Source organism: Cinclus cinclus, unplaced genomic scaffold (assembly GCF_963662255.1).
Source record: "Cinclus cinclus unplaced genomic scaffold, bCinCin1.1 SCAFFOLD_327, whole genome shotgun sequence".
Classification (NCBI taxonomy): domain Eukaryota; kingdom Metazoa; phylum Chordata; class Aves; order Passeriformes; family Cinclidae; genus Cinclus; species Cinclus cinclus.
The window spans coordinates 940-17,382 of NW_026912046.1; the positions used below are offsets into that span (position 1 = coordinate 940).

The following is a 16,443-nucleotide window of genomic DNA, read 5'->3' on the forward strand; positions in this document are numbered from 1 at the left end:
ATGAGTGTCATCAGTGTCACCAATCAGTGTAATGAGTGTAATCAATCAGTGCAATTAATCAGTGTAGTTAATCAATCAGTGTAATTAATCAATCAGTGTAATTAATCAATCAGTGTGATTAATCAGTGTAATTAATCAATCAGTGTGATTAATCAGGGTAATTATCAGTGTAATTAATCAGTGTAATTAATCAATCAGTGTAATTAATCAATCAGTGTGATTAATCAGTGTAATTAATCAATCAGTGTAATTAATCAATCAGTGTAATTAATCAATCAGTGTAATTAATCAGTGTAATTAATCAATCAGTGTAATTAATCAATCAGTGTGATTAATCAGGGTAATTATCAGTGTAATCAATCAGTGTAATTAATCAATCAGTGTAATTAATCAGGGTAATTATCAGTGTAATTAATTCCTGTTCCTCTCCCTGCGCCCGCCCCCAGAGCTGGGTCGATGACAAGACGCCCTGGACCACGCGGTACGGCTCCATCGCGGGGCTGGCAGAGCTGGGCCACGACGTGAGTGACACACCTGGGGACACACCTGGGGACACCTGGGACACACCTGGGGTACACCTGGGGACACCTGGGAACACACCTGGGGACACCTGGGGTACACCTGGGGACACCTGGGGGAAACCACGCGGTACGGCTCCATCGCAGGGCTGGCAGAGCTGGGCCACGACGTGAGTGACACACCTGGGGACACACCTGGGGGTACATCTGTGGACAGCTGGGACACACCTGTGCCACCTCTGTGTCACCCCCATCCCTGCTGTGTCACCTGTCCCCTGAGTGTCCCCGTGTGTCCCCAGGTGATCAAGACCCTGATCCTGCCACGGCTCCCGGCCGAGGGCGAGCGGGTGCGGAACATTCTGGAAGGGCCGGTGGTGAGCACCATCGACCGCATCGGGGCTGACCACGTGCAGAGCCTGCTGCTGGTGAGGGGGGACAGGGGACACTGGGGACACTGGGGACACTGGGGACACTGGGGGGACACTGGGGACACTGGGGACACTGGGGGGGCACTGGGGGGACACTGGGGACACTGGGGGGGCACTGGGGGGACACTGGGGGGGCACTGGGGACACTGGGGACACTGGGGACACTGGGGGGACATTGGGGGGGCACTGGGGGGACACTGGGGGCACTGGGGGGACTGGGGGGACACTGGGGACACTGGGGGGACACTGGGGGGACTGGGGGGACACTGGGGACACTGGGGGGGCACTGGGGGAACACTGGGGGGGCACTGGGGACACTGGGGGGGCACTGGGGACACTGGGGACACTGGGGGGGCACTGGGGGAACACTGGGGGGGCACTGGGGACACTGGGGGGGCACTGGGGACACTGGGGACACTGGGGACACTGGGGGGACATTGGGGGGCACTGGGGGCACTGGGGGGACACTGGGGGGACTGGGGGGACACTGGGGACACTGGGGGGGCACTGGGGGAACACTGGGGGGGCACTGGGGGGACACTGGGGGGGCACTGGGGGGACACTGGGGACACTGGGGGGACACTGGGGACACTGGGGACACTGGGGGCACTGGGGGGGCACTGGGGGGACACTGGGGACACTGGGGGGACACTGGGGGGACACTGTGCTGTCCCCAGTGTCACTCTGCTGTCCCCAATGTCCCCTTTGTGTCCCCACAGAAGCACTGTGCCCCGGTGCTGGCCAAGGCCCGCCCTCCCCCCGACAGCCCCGAGTCGTACCGCGGAGATTTCGGGTACCTGGGGGGGCTCCTCTGCTCCCACGTGGTGAAAGCGCGGGCACAGGCGGCACTGCAGGCCCAGCAGGTGAACAGGACCACGCTGACCATCACACAGGTGACACTGGGGACACTGGGGACACTGGGGGGACTGGGGGGACTGGGGGACAATGGGACACAGGTGACAGTGCAGGCCCAGCAGGTGAACAGGACCACGCTGACCATCACACAGGTGACACTGGGGACACTGGGGGGACTGGGGACACTGGGGGACAATGGGACACAGGTGACAGTGCAGGCCCAGCAGGTGAACAGGACCACGCTGACCATCACACAGGTGACACTGGGGACACTGGGGACACTGGGGGGACTGGGGGGACTGGGGGACAATGGGACACAGGTGACAGTGCAGGCCCAGCAGGTGAACAGGACCACGCTGACCATCACACAGGTGACACTGGGGACACTGGGGGGACTGGGGACACTGGGGGACAATGGGACACAGGCGGCACTGCAGGCCCAGCAGGTGAACAGGACCACGCTGACCATCACACAGGTGACACTGGGGACACTGGGGGGACTGGGGACACTGGGGGACAATGGGACACAGGTGACAGTGCAGGCCCAGCAGGTGAACAGGACCACGCTGACCATCACACAGGTGACACTGGGGACACTGGGGACACTGGGGGGACTGGGGGGACTGGGGGACAATGGGACACAGGTGACAGTGCAGGCCCAGCAGGTGAACAGGACCACGCTGACCATCACACAGGTGACACTGGGGACACTGGGGGGACTGGGGACACTGGGGGACAATGGGACACAGGTGACAGTGCAGGCCCAGCAGGTGAACAGGACCACGCTGACCATCACACAGGTGACTCTGGGGACACTGGGGACACTGGGGGACAATGGGACACAGGTGACAGTGCAGGCCCAGCAGGTGAACAGGACCACGCTGACCATCACACAGGTGACACTGGGGACACTGGGGGGACTGGGGGACAATGGGACACAGGTGACAGTGCAGGCCCAGCAGGTGAACAGTCACACAGGTGACACTGGGGACACTGGGGACACTGGGGACACTGGGGGGACTGGGGACACTGGGGGGACTGGGGGACAACGGGACACAGGTGACAGTGCAGGCCCAGCAGGTGAACAGGACCACGCTGACCATCACACAGGTGACACTGGGGACACTGGGGACACTGGGGGGACTGGGGACACTGGGGGACAATGGGACACAGGTGACAGTGCAGGCCCAGCAGGTGAACAGGACCACGCTGACCATCACACAGGTGACACTGGGGACACTGGGGGGACTGGGGACACTGGGGGGATTGAGGACATTTGGGAACATTTGGGGACATTTGGGGACAATGGGACACAGGTGACAGTGCAGGCCCAGCAGGTGAACAGGAGCACCAATGGCCAGGTGAGCTTGGGGACACTTGGGGACATCGGGGCAGGGGACAGCAGGGCTGTGGGGGAGGGGGTTTGTGGCCACCTGGGGGCCACTGAGTCCTGGTGGCCCTGGGGACAGTTGGGGACAAGAGGGGACAGGAAGGTCCCAGGGGACACGTGGCCACCCTGGAGCATCCTGCTGCACGTGTCCCCTGCCTGGGACTTGTGTCCCCCAATGTTCCCTGTGTGTCCCCAAATGTCCCCCAATGTCCCCTTTGTGTCCCCAACGTGTCCCCTGTGTGTCCCCCAATGCACCCTGTGTGTCCCCAACGTGTCTCCCAGTGTCCCCTGTGTGACCCCTGTGTGTCCCTGTGTGTCCCCCAGTGTCCCCTTTGTGTCCCCTGTGTGTCCCCTGTGTGTCCCCAAATGTCCCCCAATGTCCCCTTTGTGTCCCCTGTGTGTCCCTGTGTGTCCCCCAATGTCCCCTGTGTGTCCCCCAATGTCCCCTGTGTGTCCCCAAATGTCCCCCAATGTCCCCTTTGTGTCCCCCAATGTCCCCGTGTCCTCCTTGTCACCGCTGTCCCCATGTCCCTCACCGTCCCCCTGGCTGCTGTCCCCAGTGTCCCCTCACTGTCCCCCCAGTGTCCCCAGTGTCCCTAACGGTGTCCCTTGTCCCCACAGCCCCGCCCGACGCTGACGCTGTCCCAGGCCCCGCAGGCCCCGGGGGGGCCCCCTCGCCCCCCCAGCATCATCAAGGTCCCCAGTGCCATCGCCCTGCCCGTCCCTGTCCCCGTCCCTGTCCCCACCCTGGCCTCGGGCCGGCCCGGGACCCCCACCCAGCCCTCGCCACCCCCCCCCAAATTCATCGTCATGTCCTCGGCCAGCAGCGCCAGCCAGCAGGTACGGGGACATTGGGGACACTGGGGACACTGGGGACACCTGTGGGGGAAATGGGGACACTGGGGACACTGGGGATGTCACTGGGGATGTCACTGGGGACACCTGTGGGGACACAGGGGACGTCTGTGGGGACACTGGGGACACCTGTGGGGACACAGGGGACACCTGTGGGGACACAGGGGACGTCTGTGGGGACACTGGGGACACCTGTGGGGACACTGGGGACACCTGTGGGGACACAGGGGACGTCTGTGGGGACACTGGGGGGAGTGGGGACACTGGGGGGACACTGGGGACATCTGTGGGGACACTGGGGGGACACTGGGGACACCTGTGGGGACACTGGGGGGAAGGGGGACGTTGATGGGGACAATGGGGACATCAGTAGGGCGTGGGGCCAGTGATGCTGGCGGGGGGGGGGGGCACAGGGATGGGGACATTGTTGGGACGTGAGGGGACGTGGGGAGGGACAGGGAGGTGACACCAGAGGACACCGAGGAGGTGACACCGCCGTGACCCCGGTGTCCCCTGTGTGTCCCCAGGTGATCACCCTGAGCACGTCCCCCGCCCCCACTGCCACCTCCCCTGTCACCACCACTGTCCCCAGCGTGCAGCCACTGGTCAAACTGGTGTCAGCCCCCGCTGTCCCCAGCGCCACCGGCGCCACCGGCGCCACCGGCGTCACCGGCACGGTGCAGAAATACATCGTGGTGTCCCTGCCCCCCTCTGGGGACACCAAAGGTGGCGCTGCCACCGCCCCCGCCCCCCCCGGGGCCACCCCGCCCGCCGCCACCCCGCAATTGTCCCCAAGTGCCACCGGCGGGTCCCCGGTGGCGGCCACGCCCAAGGTGGAGGCTGGGGACAGTCCCCAAGGGCCGGCGGCCACCTCTGTCACCTCTGTCACCTCTGTCACCTCTGTCACCTTCGGCAAAGCCAACGGCACCCCCGGGGGGGGCACACAGGAGCCAGCGGGCGGGCAGTGACAGCCAGGTGTCCCCAAAGTGTCCCCAAAGTGTCCCCAAAGTGTCCCCAGAGGGTCCCCAAAGTGTCCCCAAAGTGTTCCCAGAGGGTCCCCAAAGTGTCCCCAAAGGGTCCCCAAAGTGTCCCCAAAGTGTCCCCAGAGGGTCCCCAAAGTGTCCCCAGAGGGTCCCCAGTGGGGCCAGTGTCCTCCAGGCTGGGGACACGGGGCTGTGGGGGTCCCCAAAATGTCCCCAAAGTGTCCCCTGGGGACCCCACCCCAGGGCTGTGTGGAACTCTGTTAATAAACTCCCAGTTTATTCCAGTTTGTCCCAGTTCATTCCAATCGTCCCAGTTCATTCCAGTCTGTCCCAGTTCATTCCAGTTTGTCCCAGTTCATTCCAGTCTGTCCCAGTTCATTCCAGTCTGTCCCAGTTCATTCCAGTTTGTCCCAGTTCATTCCAGTCTGTCCCAGTTGGTCCCAGTCTGTCCCAGTTCTGTCACGTGTGGGGACAGCGCTGTGGGGAGGGTTCCCAGTGACCCTCCCAGTTCTCCCAGTATCCCCAGAATGTCACCGGGGGGGGGTCCCCAGGGGGGGGGGCGGGGCGAGGGGAGCAGCCAATGGGGGGGGGGGGGGTGGTGGCGGTGACGTCACCGGAGGGGACAGGGACAGGGCCGCCCCTCCCCCAATGTCACCGGGGTCGTTCCCCCCACGGGGACACCGCGGGTCACCAGTGCTCCCAGTACAGCCCAGTTCTCCCAGTACAGCCCAGTGCCACCACCTCCAGTGCTCCCAGTACAGCCCAGTGCTCCCAGTACAGCCCAGTGCTCCCAAATCCCCTCCCAGTCCATCCCAGTTCCTCCCAGCACCTTCCCACTGCTCCCCAGTCCCCTCCCAAGTGCTCCCCATTTCCTTCCCAGTGTCTCCCAGTCCCCTCCCAGTCCCCCCCCAGTCCCTCCCAGTCCCCCTCCAGTCGCTCCCAGTCCCTCCCAGTCCCCTCCCAGTCCCCCCCAGTCCCTCCCAGTCCCCTCCCAGTCCCCCCCAGTCCCTCCCAGTCCCCCCGCTGTCCCCTCGGTCGCTGTCCCCAGGCCAGGGTTATAAAACCCGCGGTGACACCGGGGGGAGGGGCTCAGCCATGGCTCTGTCCCCGCGCCCCTGGCTGGCCCTGGTGGCCCTGGTGGCCCTGGTGGCCCTGGTGGCCCCCCCGGCGCGGGGGTGGGACACGGAGGACCCCACGGCGACGCTGTCGGTGGAGAACGGGGGACAGTGGGGACAGTGGGGGGACCCCGAGTTCTGCCCCAAGAGATCCTTCGCCAGCGGCTTCCAGCTCAAGGTGGGGACACTGGGGGGGACTGGGGGGAACTGGGGATCACTGGGAACACTGGGGGGAACTGGGTACACTGGGGGGAACTGGGGGGAACTGGGGATCACTGGGAACACTGGGGGACACTGGGGGGAACTGGGGGGAACTGGGGATCACTGGGAACACTGGGGGGAACTGGGTACACTGGGGGGAACTGGGGGGAACTGGGGATCACTGGGAACACTGGGGGACACTGGGGGGAACTGGGGATCACTGGGAACACTGGGGTACACTGGGGGGAACTGGGTACACTGGGGACACTGGGGGGGACTGGGAACACTGGGGGGTACTGGGGATCACTGGGGAACTGGGAACACTGGGGACACTGGGGGACACTGGGGGGAACTGGGGGGTACTGGGGATCACTGGGAACACTGGGGGGAACTGGGTACACTGGGGACACTGGGGGACACTGGGGGGAACTGGGGGGTACTGGGGATCACTGGGGACTCTGGGGTACACTGGGGGGAACTGGGTACACTGGGGACACTGGGGGGGACTGGGAACACTGGGGACATTGGGGATACTGGGGACACTGGGGGACCAAGGAGAGATTTGGGCGGATTTGAGGAGGACAAGAGGGGACAGGAGAGGGACAAAAATGAGGGACACTGAAGGGACAAGGAGGGGACATTGAGGGGACCCAGAGGGGACACCGGGGACAAGATGGTGGGGACAGGAGGGTTTGGGGGGACGGTGACGGGGGGGTTTTGGGGACACGGGAGGTGACAGAGTCGGGGGGGGGAGGTGACAGTTTGGGGACTCTGCAGGTGGAGCCCCACAAGGGATTTTTCGGGGACGACACGGGGCTGAACGGGGTGCGGCTGCTGTGTGGCACCGCGGGACAGGCCACGTCCAGCGAGGGGCCGTGAGTGACCACAGGGGACAGCGGGGCGGGGGCGCCCGGCCGTGGCCACCAAAATAACTCCGTGGCCACCAAGACCCAACCGTGGCCACCGTGACCCGATCACGGCCAGCAAAATGCAGTCATGGCCCCTGCAACTCAGCGATGGCCGTCCAAACCCAACCATGGCCATCAAAATGCAGTCATGGCCTCCACGACTCAGCTGTGGCTACCGTGATCCTACCATGGCTACCAAGACCCAGCCCTGGCCACCAAAACCAAACTATGGCCACCATGACCCAGCCATGGCCACTGTGACCCAACCCTGGCCACCATGACCCAGCCCTGGCTACCATGACCCAGCCCTGGCCACCATGACCCAGCCCTGGCCACCATCACCCAACCATGGCCACCATGACCCAGCCCTGGCCACCAAAACCAAACTATGGCCACCATGACCCAGCCCTGGCCACCATGACCCAGCCCTGGCCACCAAAACCAAACTATGGCCACCATGACCCAGCCCTGGCCACCATCACCCAGCCCTGGCCACCATGACCCAGCCCTGGCCACCAAAACCAAACCATGGCCACCACCACCCAACCATGGCCACCACCACCCAACCATGGCCACCATCACCCAACCATGGCCACCACCACCCAACCATGGCCACCACCACCCAACCATGGCCACCTCACCATCTCCCCCAGCCCACCCCAGGGAGGTTCTTGGGGGTTCCCCTGGCGAGGGCTCCCCAGGACCCCCCCGTGACTCCCCCGTGTCCCCTCCCGGTAGCCGCGGCTCCTGGAGCCGGCCGGAGTCGTGCCCGCCGGGTCAGCGCCTCGTGTCCTTCCGGCTGCGCGTGGAGGCGCCGCGGGGGCTCTGGGACGACACCGCGGCCAACGCCATGGCCGCCATCTGCTCGGGGGGCTCGGTGCTGGAGGGCCGAGGCGGCCCCCAGGGCACCTGGGGCAACTGGAGCCTGCCGTGCCCGCCCGGGGCCGGGGTCTGCGGGCTCCGCACCCGCCTGGAGCCCCCCCAGCGCGGCGGCGACGACACCGGGCTCAACGACGTCGATCTGTACTGCTGCTCCTGAGGGGGGGACCGAGCCCTGCTGGCCCGGGACCACCGGGACCACCCCGGGACCACCCCGGGACCCCTCACTGATCCCCTCATTGACCACCGGGACCACCCCGGGACCACCGGGACCACCCCGGGACCACCCCGGGACCCCTCACTGATCCCCTCATTGACCACCGGGACCACCCCGGGACCACCGGGACCACCCCAGGACCACCTCGGGACCCCTCACTGATCCCCTCATTGACCACCGGGACCACCCCGGGACCACCCCGGGACCCCTCACTGATCCCCTCATTGACCACCGGGACCACCCCGGGACCACCGGGACCACCCCAGGACCACCCCGGGACCACCCCGGGACCCCTCACTGATCCCCTCATTGACCACCGGGACCACCCCGGGACCACCCCGGGACCACCGGGACCACCCCAGGACCACCTCGGGACCCCTCACTGATCCCCTCATTGACCACCGGGACCACCCCGGGACCACCCCGGGACCACCGGGACCACCCCAGGACCACCTCGGGACCCCTCACTGATCCCCTCATTGACCACCGGGACCACCCCAGGACCACCCCGGGACCCCTCACTGATCCCCTCCTTGACCCCCTCAGTGACCCCCGGGACCCTCCCAGGGGCGGGGCAATGAATGGGTTTGATTGACAGCTATGGCCACGCCCCCTTTTTGTGGGAGGGGGAGCTCTGGGAGGGACTGGGATAAACTGGGAGGGCAATGAGGGGGAACTAGGATGAACTGGGATGCACTGGGAGGGGACTGGTTTATACTGGGATGAAGTGGGACAACCTGGGTTGAACTGGGATGGGACTGGGGGGAACTGGGACAAACCGGGTTGAACTGGGACAAGCTGGAAACCCCGCAAAAACGAGACGGGGCCCCTCCCCCACGTGGGAAAAGCCACTTTATTCCCCTCCCCCACAGCAGGGAGGGGCGGAAGGGGGCGTGGCCTACAAGGCCCCACCCCCACTGGAAGCGCTGCGATTGGTCAGGGTTCGGGGGGCGGGGACTTTGTGCTTTGATTGGTCCCGCCCTCTTTCGGGGGGCGGGGTTATTGCTGTCATTCAAACGGCTCCGCCCATACGGGGCGGGGCTGAGGCGCGCGGAGGGGGCGGGGCCATGCGGGATCAGCCAATGGGAGGCAGTGGAGGGGGCGGTGTCAGGGCGGGGCGGCCCCGCCCCCCAGCAGGAGGTGGAGCTCCCGCAGGGCGGCGGGACCGAGGCGGGGCAGCACCTGGGGAGGGGAAATTTGGGGAAATTTGGGGAAAAAAATCGGGGAAATTCCACCCGCGGGAACTTAGCCAAAATCTGAGAGAAAAAAATAACCCGAAATCGGGGTAAAAGAACTCAAAATTGGAGTAAAAGAACCCCAAAATCGGGGAAAAATAAACCCCAAAATCAGAGGAAAAGAACCCAAAATATGAGGGAAAAAAAATCGGGAGGAAAATAACCCCAAATCTGCAAAAAAAAAAAACCCTAAAATCGGAGTGAAATAAACCCAAATCGGCCAAAAAAACCCCTAAAATCGGAATGAAATAACCCCAAATTCTCTCCAAATTCCCTTAATTCCCCAAAATTCCTCCCAATTCCCCGCAAATTCCCCCAATTTCCCCAATATTCCCCCCAAGTTCCCCCCCAAAATCCCCCCCCAATTTCCCCAAAATTCCCAATTTCCCCCCAAAATCTCCCAAATCCCCCCAAAACTCCCCCAAATCCCCTCACTTGCCCCCAATTCCTCCCCCAAATTCCCCCCAGCCCCTCCCCCACCTGCAGGGCCTGGATCTGCTCCCGCAGCCCCCGCGGGGTCTCGGCCCCCAGCAGGACGGAGCTGACCCCGTCCAGGCGCAGGGACCAGGCTGGGGACAAGGACAGGGTCACCTGTGTGTCACCTGTGTCATTAGTGTCACACCTGTGTCACCTGTGTCACCTGTGTGTCACCTGTGTCATTAGTGTCACACCTGTGTCACCTGTGTCACCTGTGTCATGTCACCTGTGTCATGTCACCTGTGTGTCACCTGTGTCACCTGTGTGTCACCTGTGTCATGTCACCTGTGTGTCACCTGTGTGTCACCTGTGTCACCTGTGTGTCACCTGTGTCATTAGTGTCACACCTGTGTCACCTGTGTCACCTGTGTATCACCTGTGTCATGTCACCTGTGTGTCACCTGTGTGTCACCTGTGTCACCTGTGTGTCACCTGTGTCATGTCCTGTGTCATGTCACCTGTGTGTCACCTGTGTCACCTGTGTGTCACCTGTGTCATTAGTGTCACACCTGTGTCACCTGTGTCACCTGTGTATCACCTGTGTCATGTCACCTGTGTGTAACCTGTGTGTCACCTGTGTCACCTGTGTGTCACCTGTGTCATTAGTGTCACCTGTCATTAGTGTCACCTGTGTCATGTCACCTGTGTATCACCTGTGCCATGTCACCTGTGTGTCACCTGTGTGTCACCTGTGTGTCACCTGTGTCATTAGTGTCACCAGAGTGTCATTAGTGTCACACCTGTGTCACCTGTGTGTCACACAACCCCCGGTGTCACACCCCCAGCCCCCCAATGTCCCCGTTAATGTCCCCTCACCGATCCCCAGCTGTCTCTCGGTGCACCCCAACTTCTGGGCCAGCGGCTGCAGCTCCCCCAGAGCCACCGGGACACGGGACCGGCCCTGGGGACATTGGGGACAGCGCTGGGGACACTGGGGACACTGGGGGATCGGGGACATCATTGGGGACACTGGGAGGATTTGGGGACACTGGGGGATCGGGGACATCATTGGGGACACTGGGAGGATTTGGGGACACTGGGGGATCGGGGACATCATTGGGGACACTGGGAGGATTTGGGGACACTGGGGGATCGGGGACATCATTGGGGACACTGGGAGGATTTGGGGACACTGGGGACATTGGGGACATCATTGGGGACACTGGGAGGATTTGGGGACACTGGGGACATTGGGGACATCATTGGGGACACTGGGAGGATTTGGGGACACTGGGGGATCGGGGACATCATTGGGGACACTGGGAGGATTTGGGGACACTGGGGGATCGGGGACATCATTGGGGACACTGGGAGGATTTGGGGACACTGGGGGATCGGGGACATCATTGGGGACACTGGGAGGATTTGGGGACACTGGGGGATCGGGGACATCATTGGGGACACTGGGAGGATTTGGGGACACTGGGGGATCGGGGACATCATTGGGGACACTGGGAGGATTTGGGGACACTGGGGGATTGGGGACATCATTGGGGACACTGGGAGGATTTGGGGACACTGGGGGATCGGGGACATCATTGGGGACACTGGGAGGATTTGGGGACACTGGGGACATTGGGGACATCATTGGGGACACTGGGAGGATTTGGGGACACTGGGGGATCGGGGACATCATTGGGGACACTGGGAGGATTTGGGGACACTGGGGACATTGGGGTACACTGGGAAGGAGATGGTGGCACTTGGGGACATTGAGGACACTGGGGACATTGAGGGGACATTGAGGGGACATTTGGGGGACATTTGGGGACATTTGGGGACATTGAGGGGACATTGAGGGGACATTTGGGGACATTGAGGGGACATTTGGGGACATTGAGGGGACATTGAGGGGACATTTGGGGACATTGAGGGGACATTTGGGGACATTGAGGGGACATTGAGGGGACATTTGGGGACATTGAGGGGACATTTGGGGACATTTGGGGACATTGAGGGGACATTGAGGGGACATTTTGGGACATTTGGGGACATTTGGGGACATTGGGGTCATTCGGGGACACCCAGGTGGCCCCTGGGCTACCTTGGCCGGGGCGTTTCCGGGGGTCTCCTCATCCTGGGGTGGTCCCGGGGCCATCGGGGACCAGGTGACAGCGCCCAGGCCTGGGGACATCGGGGATGGGTGACCCCAGACCCCCCGGGACCCCCTAAAATCATCCTCGGGGCCCCGCCCCCACCCCTCAGCCACACCCTTTACCCCTCAGCCCCGCCCCCACCCCACCCTGTTTGGCCACACCTCTTTAGCCCCACACCCACACATTTGGCCACACCCCTTTTATTGACAACGCCCTTCTGTGGCTCCACCCTTCTATGGACACACCCACTTGGTCACGCCCCCATCCTTGAACACATTCACCCCCTTTGACCACACCCCTTTAATGACCACACCCCCTATAATGACCACACCCTCCCGGCCCCGCCCCTTCCGGTGGTCCCGCCCCTACCGAGGTGGCGGAAGAGGCGGGGCTCTGGCGGAAGCTCCGCCCACTGACACACGGGGGCCACCAGGTTCAGCTGCCGGGCCACGGCGAACGTGTCCTGGGGACAGGGACAGAGATGTCACCTGGGTGTCACCTGGGTGTCACCTCCTGTGTCACCTGAGTGTGTCACCTGTGTCATCTGTGTCACCTCCGTGTCACTCACCTCCCCCACACGATCTCGGTGTCACCCTCCCGTGTCCCACCCGTCACCCCCCAAAGTCCCCCCCATGACGTCATCGCTGTCCCCCGTGTCCCCCCCAGCTGTCCCCAATGACGTCACAGCCCTGTGTCCCCACCCACCATGATGTCATCAGTGTCCCCCATCACCCCCCAAATGTCCCCATGTCCCCCCAGCTGTCCCCTCCCCTGCACCCCAATGTCCCCGCCCACCATGACGTCACCGGGGGCGCCCCCGGCTGTGCCCCAGTACAGCGCCAGGCCCTGCTCGATGACGTCACCCATGGCACGAACCAACTCTGCAGGAAACCGGGGGGGGGGGGAAGGGACCGCGTTAACTGTGGCTGCGGGGGGGCATTGGGGGGGGTTGGGTCAGTTTGGGGTGAATTCAGACAATTTTGGGGGGGTTGGGTCAGTTTGGGGTGAATTCAGACAATTTTGGGTGACTCCACCCCCAGGGGGTCCCGGGGGTTTTTTTTACCGTCCCCCTCCCCCCCCATCCCCTTGGTACCTTCCAGCCGCAGCAGCCTCAGGGTCGAGTCCATTCCTGGAGGGGGGGGGGGGGGGGGGGAAGAGACACCTGAGTGGGCGGGGCCTGAGAGGGCGTGGTCAGGGAGCGCAGGGAAGGGAGGGGCTGGGTGGGGGAGGGGATTTTGGGGACATTTGGACTTTCAGTGTGGGCGTGGCCAGACAAAGAGGCGTGTCCGCCCCATGTGGACTGTGATGATGTCACAATTTGAGGGCGTGGCCTGAGAGAGGAGGAAGTGATCAAATATGGGCGTGGTCAGGAACGGGGCGTGGTTTTTAAAAGCATGGTGGGCATGGCCTGAGGAAGGGGTGTGGTCACTCAGAAAAGGGGTGGGACCTGGCTGGAAGGGGGCGTGGTCTCACCCTCGTTTTGGGCGGGGCCGGGGCGGGGCCCGGCGAAGACGACGTCGACGTAATCGAGCTGGAGACGGCGCAGGGACCCCCGGAGACCTGGGGGGCGTGGTCAGGGTTAGGCCACGCCCACAGCCTCATTAGCTCAGCTTAATTAGCCCTGGAGGGGGCGTAGCCAAACTTAACCCACACCCAATATTTAAGCCACGCCCACAACCTCACCAACTCAATTAGACCTGGAGAGGGCGTGGTCAAATTTAAGCCACGCCCACTGTCTCATTAATGTTCGTTAATTAGCCCCAGAGGGGGCGTGACCGATTTTAAGCCACACCCACAAAACCATTACTCAGCATTAATTAGTGGGGGGGGGCGTGGCCACATTCAAACCACACCCACAGCCTCATTAGCTCAGCTCAATTACCCCTAGAGTGGGCGTGATCAAATTTAAGCCACGCCCAAATATTGAAGCCACACCCACATGATAATTAGCACAAATTAATTAGCCCTGGAGGGGGCGTGGCCAAATTAAGCCATGCCCACACTCATGCCCATATAAGGACATGACCTCATTGGGGCGGGGCTAAAACCACGCCCATGTTTGGCCCCGCCCCCTCCTCACCTTCCAGCAGGTGCTTCCTGGAGAGGCCCCGGTCGGGTCTGGGGGGGGGCAAAAAAAAAAAAAAAAAAAAAAAAATCCCAAAATTCACCCAAAAAATCCAAATGTAATCAAAATCATCAAAATTTAAGCGAAACAAAAAATCAAATTTACCCCAAAAAAATCCCCAAAATTTACCCCCAAAAAATAAAATGGAGACAAAGGTTTCAAAATTTACAAAAAATAATCAAATTTACCCAAAAAAAACCCAAAATTTATCCTACTTAAAAAGAAAAAAAATCTCAAAATCCACCCTAAAAACACCAAAATTCACCCTAAAAATCAAAATTCACCCCAAGTTCCCAAATTCACCCCAAACCCCCAAATTTTTCACAAAAAAAACCCCAAATCCCCCCAAAACCCCCAGAATTTTCCCCCAAAACCCAAATCCACCCCAAAAAGCCCCAAATTCAACCCCAAAAACCCCTAAATCCTTTCTAAAAAAAAAAATCCAAATTCACCCAAAAACCCCCAAAAAGTCCCCTCCAAAAAAAATCTCAAATTCATCCAAAAAACCCCAAATTTTTCCCCCAAAACCTCCCAAAATTCTCCCTCCCCCCAAAAAATCCCAAATTCATCCAAAAAAATCCAAACTTTCCCCCCCAAAAAATTCCAGAATTCTCCAAAAAGAGCAGCAAGTCCTGGAAAGGGGGGACCCCAAAATCCCTTTAAAAAAATCCCCTAAAAATCCCCCCAAAATCTCCCCCAAATTCTCCCGAAATTCCCCAAAATCTCCCCAAAATCCATCCCCAAATTCCCCCCAAATCCCCTAAAAAAAATCCTCAAAATTTCCCCAAAATCCCCCCAAATTCACCCCAAATCCCCCCAAATTCACCCCAAATCCCCCCAAATTCACCCCAAATCCCCCCAAAATCCCCTAAAAATTCTTCAAAATCCCCCCAAACCCCCAAAATCCCCCCCCCCTAAAAATCCCCCAAAATCCCCCCCAAAATCCCCTAAAAATTCCCCCCCCCCCCAAAATCCCCTAAAAATTCCCCCAAATTCTCCAAATCCCCCCAAAATTCTCCCAAAAATCCCTCAGGACCCCTCCAATAATTCCCTAAAAAAAAAAAATCCCCAAAAATTAAAGAAACCCCCCCCCCCCGCGGTGCATTGTGGGTACTCACGGCGCCCCCCAGTGGACGCGGGTGGTGATGACGTAACTGGAGCGTCTGGGGGGGGGGAGGGGCAGGGACCCCCAAAATTACCCCCGGGACCCCCAAAATTCCACCCAAAATCCCCCCGGGACCCCCAAAATTCCACCCAAATCACCCCAAAAATCTGATTTTAGGGACCCCAAAATCCACCAAAATCCCACCCTGAGACCCCCAAAATCTCCCCCAAAATCTCCCTGAGGGTCCCAAACCCATCCCGGGATCCCCAAAATCGACCCCAAATCCCACCCAGGGACCCCCAAAAATTCCCCCGGAATCCCCAAAATCTCCCCCAGGGACCCCCCCAAAATTCGATTTAGGGACCCCCAAAATCTTCCCCCCGTGGGTCAAAACCGCACCCAGGATCCCCAAAATCACCAAAATCTCCCCAAAATCCCACCCTGAGACCCCCAAAATCTCCCTGAGGGTCCCAAACCCATCCCGGGATCCCAAAATCTCCCCAAAATCCCACCCAGGACCCCCAATTTTTTCACAGGGACCCCCAAAAATCCTTCCCGGGACCCCCAAAATCCCACCCTGAGACCCCCAAAATTTCCCCCAAAATCTCCCTGAGGGTCCCAAACCCATCCCGGGATCCCAAAATCTCCCCAAAATCCCACCCAGGACCCCCAAAATTCACCCCAAAATCCCCCCCCCCGGGGATCCCAAAACCCCCAAATTTCCCCCAAAATCCCACCCAGGGTCCCCAAAATTTCCCCCGCCCCTCCCCCACCTCCATCCTTTGCTCCTCAGGATCCTCCCGAGCATTTTCTCCATCCTGCGGGAATTTGGGGCAAATTCGGGGGATTTGGGGATTTTGGGGAGAATTTGGAGATTTTGGGGAGAATTTGGAGATTTTGAGGGGGAAATTTAGTGAGAATTTGGGGAATTTTGGGGGTTTTTTTTGGGGGATTTTTTTAGGGGGGAGGTTTTGGGGTCTGGGGGATTTTGCTGGGGGAGGATTTGGGTGGGGATTGGAATTTTTTGGGGAATTTTGGGACCAGGATTGGGAATTC

The 16,443-nt window shown here is 60.8% G+C and overlaps 3 protein-coding genes across 3 annotated transcripts; 2 read left to right on the forward strand and 1 right to left on the reverse strand.

Moving 5' to 3' along the window:
• Nucleotides 1–446: 446 nt before the first annotated feature.
• On the forward strand, nt 447–5,307 carry TAF6 (TATA-box binding protein associated factor 6; the record flags this gene model as incomplete). The annotated part of the gene is made up of 5 exons (XM_062514129.1): nt 447–521; nt 818–943; nt 1,666–1,839; nt 3,813–4,031; nt 4,574–5,307. Coding segments are annotated over 5 exons (1,035 nt in total), but the record flags the coding sequence as incomplete, so codon positions are not given.
• Nucleotides 5,308–6,124: 817 nt separating this feature from the next.
• Nucleotides 6,125–8,292, forward strand: LOC134057106 (vitelline membrane outer layer protein 1 homolog). Its single transcript, XM_062514131.1, has 3 exons — nt 6,125–6,322; nt 7,123–7,220; nt 7,992–8,292. The coding sequence occupies exons 1-3, from the start codon at nt 6,125–6,127 to the stop codon at nt 8,290–8,292; spliced, it is 597 nt and encodes a 198-aa protein (XP_062370115.1).
• Nucleotides 8,293–9,186: 894 nt separating this feature from the next.
• LOC134057104 (voltage-gated potassium channel subunit beta-2-like) lies at nt 9,187–16,202 on the reverse strand. The gene is made up of 10 exons (XM_062514130.1): nt 16,161–16,202; nt 15,401–15,445; nt 14,238–14,275; nt 13,631–13,717; nt 13,251–13,286; nt 12,953–13,038; nt 12,527–12,620; nt 12,106–12,185; nt 10,878–10,962; nt 9,187–9,531 (listed from the first exon to the last, which is right to left on the reverse strand). Exons 1-10 carry the CDS (start codon nt 16,193–16,195, stop codon nt 9,425–9,427), a joined length of 693 nt encoding a protein of 230 aa, XP_062370114.1. The 5' UTR covers nt 16,196–16,202; the 3' UTR covers nt 9,187–9,424.
• Nucleotides 16,203–16,443: the final 241 nt, after the last annotated feature.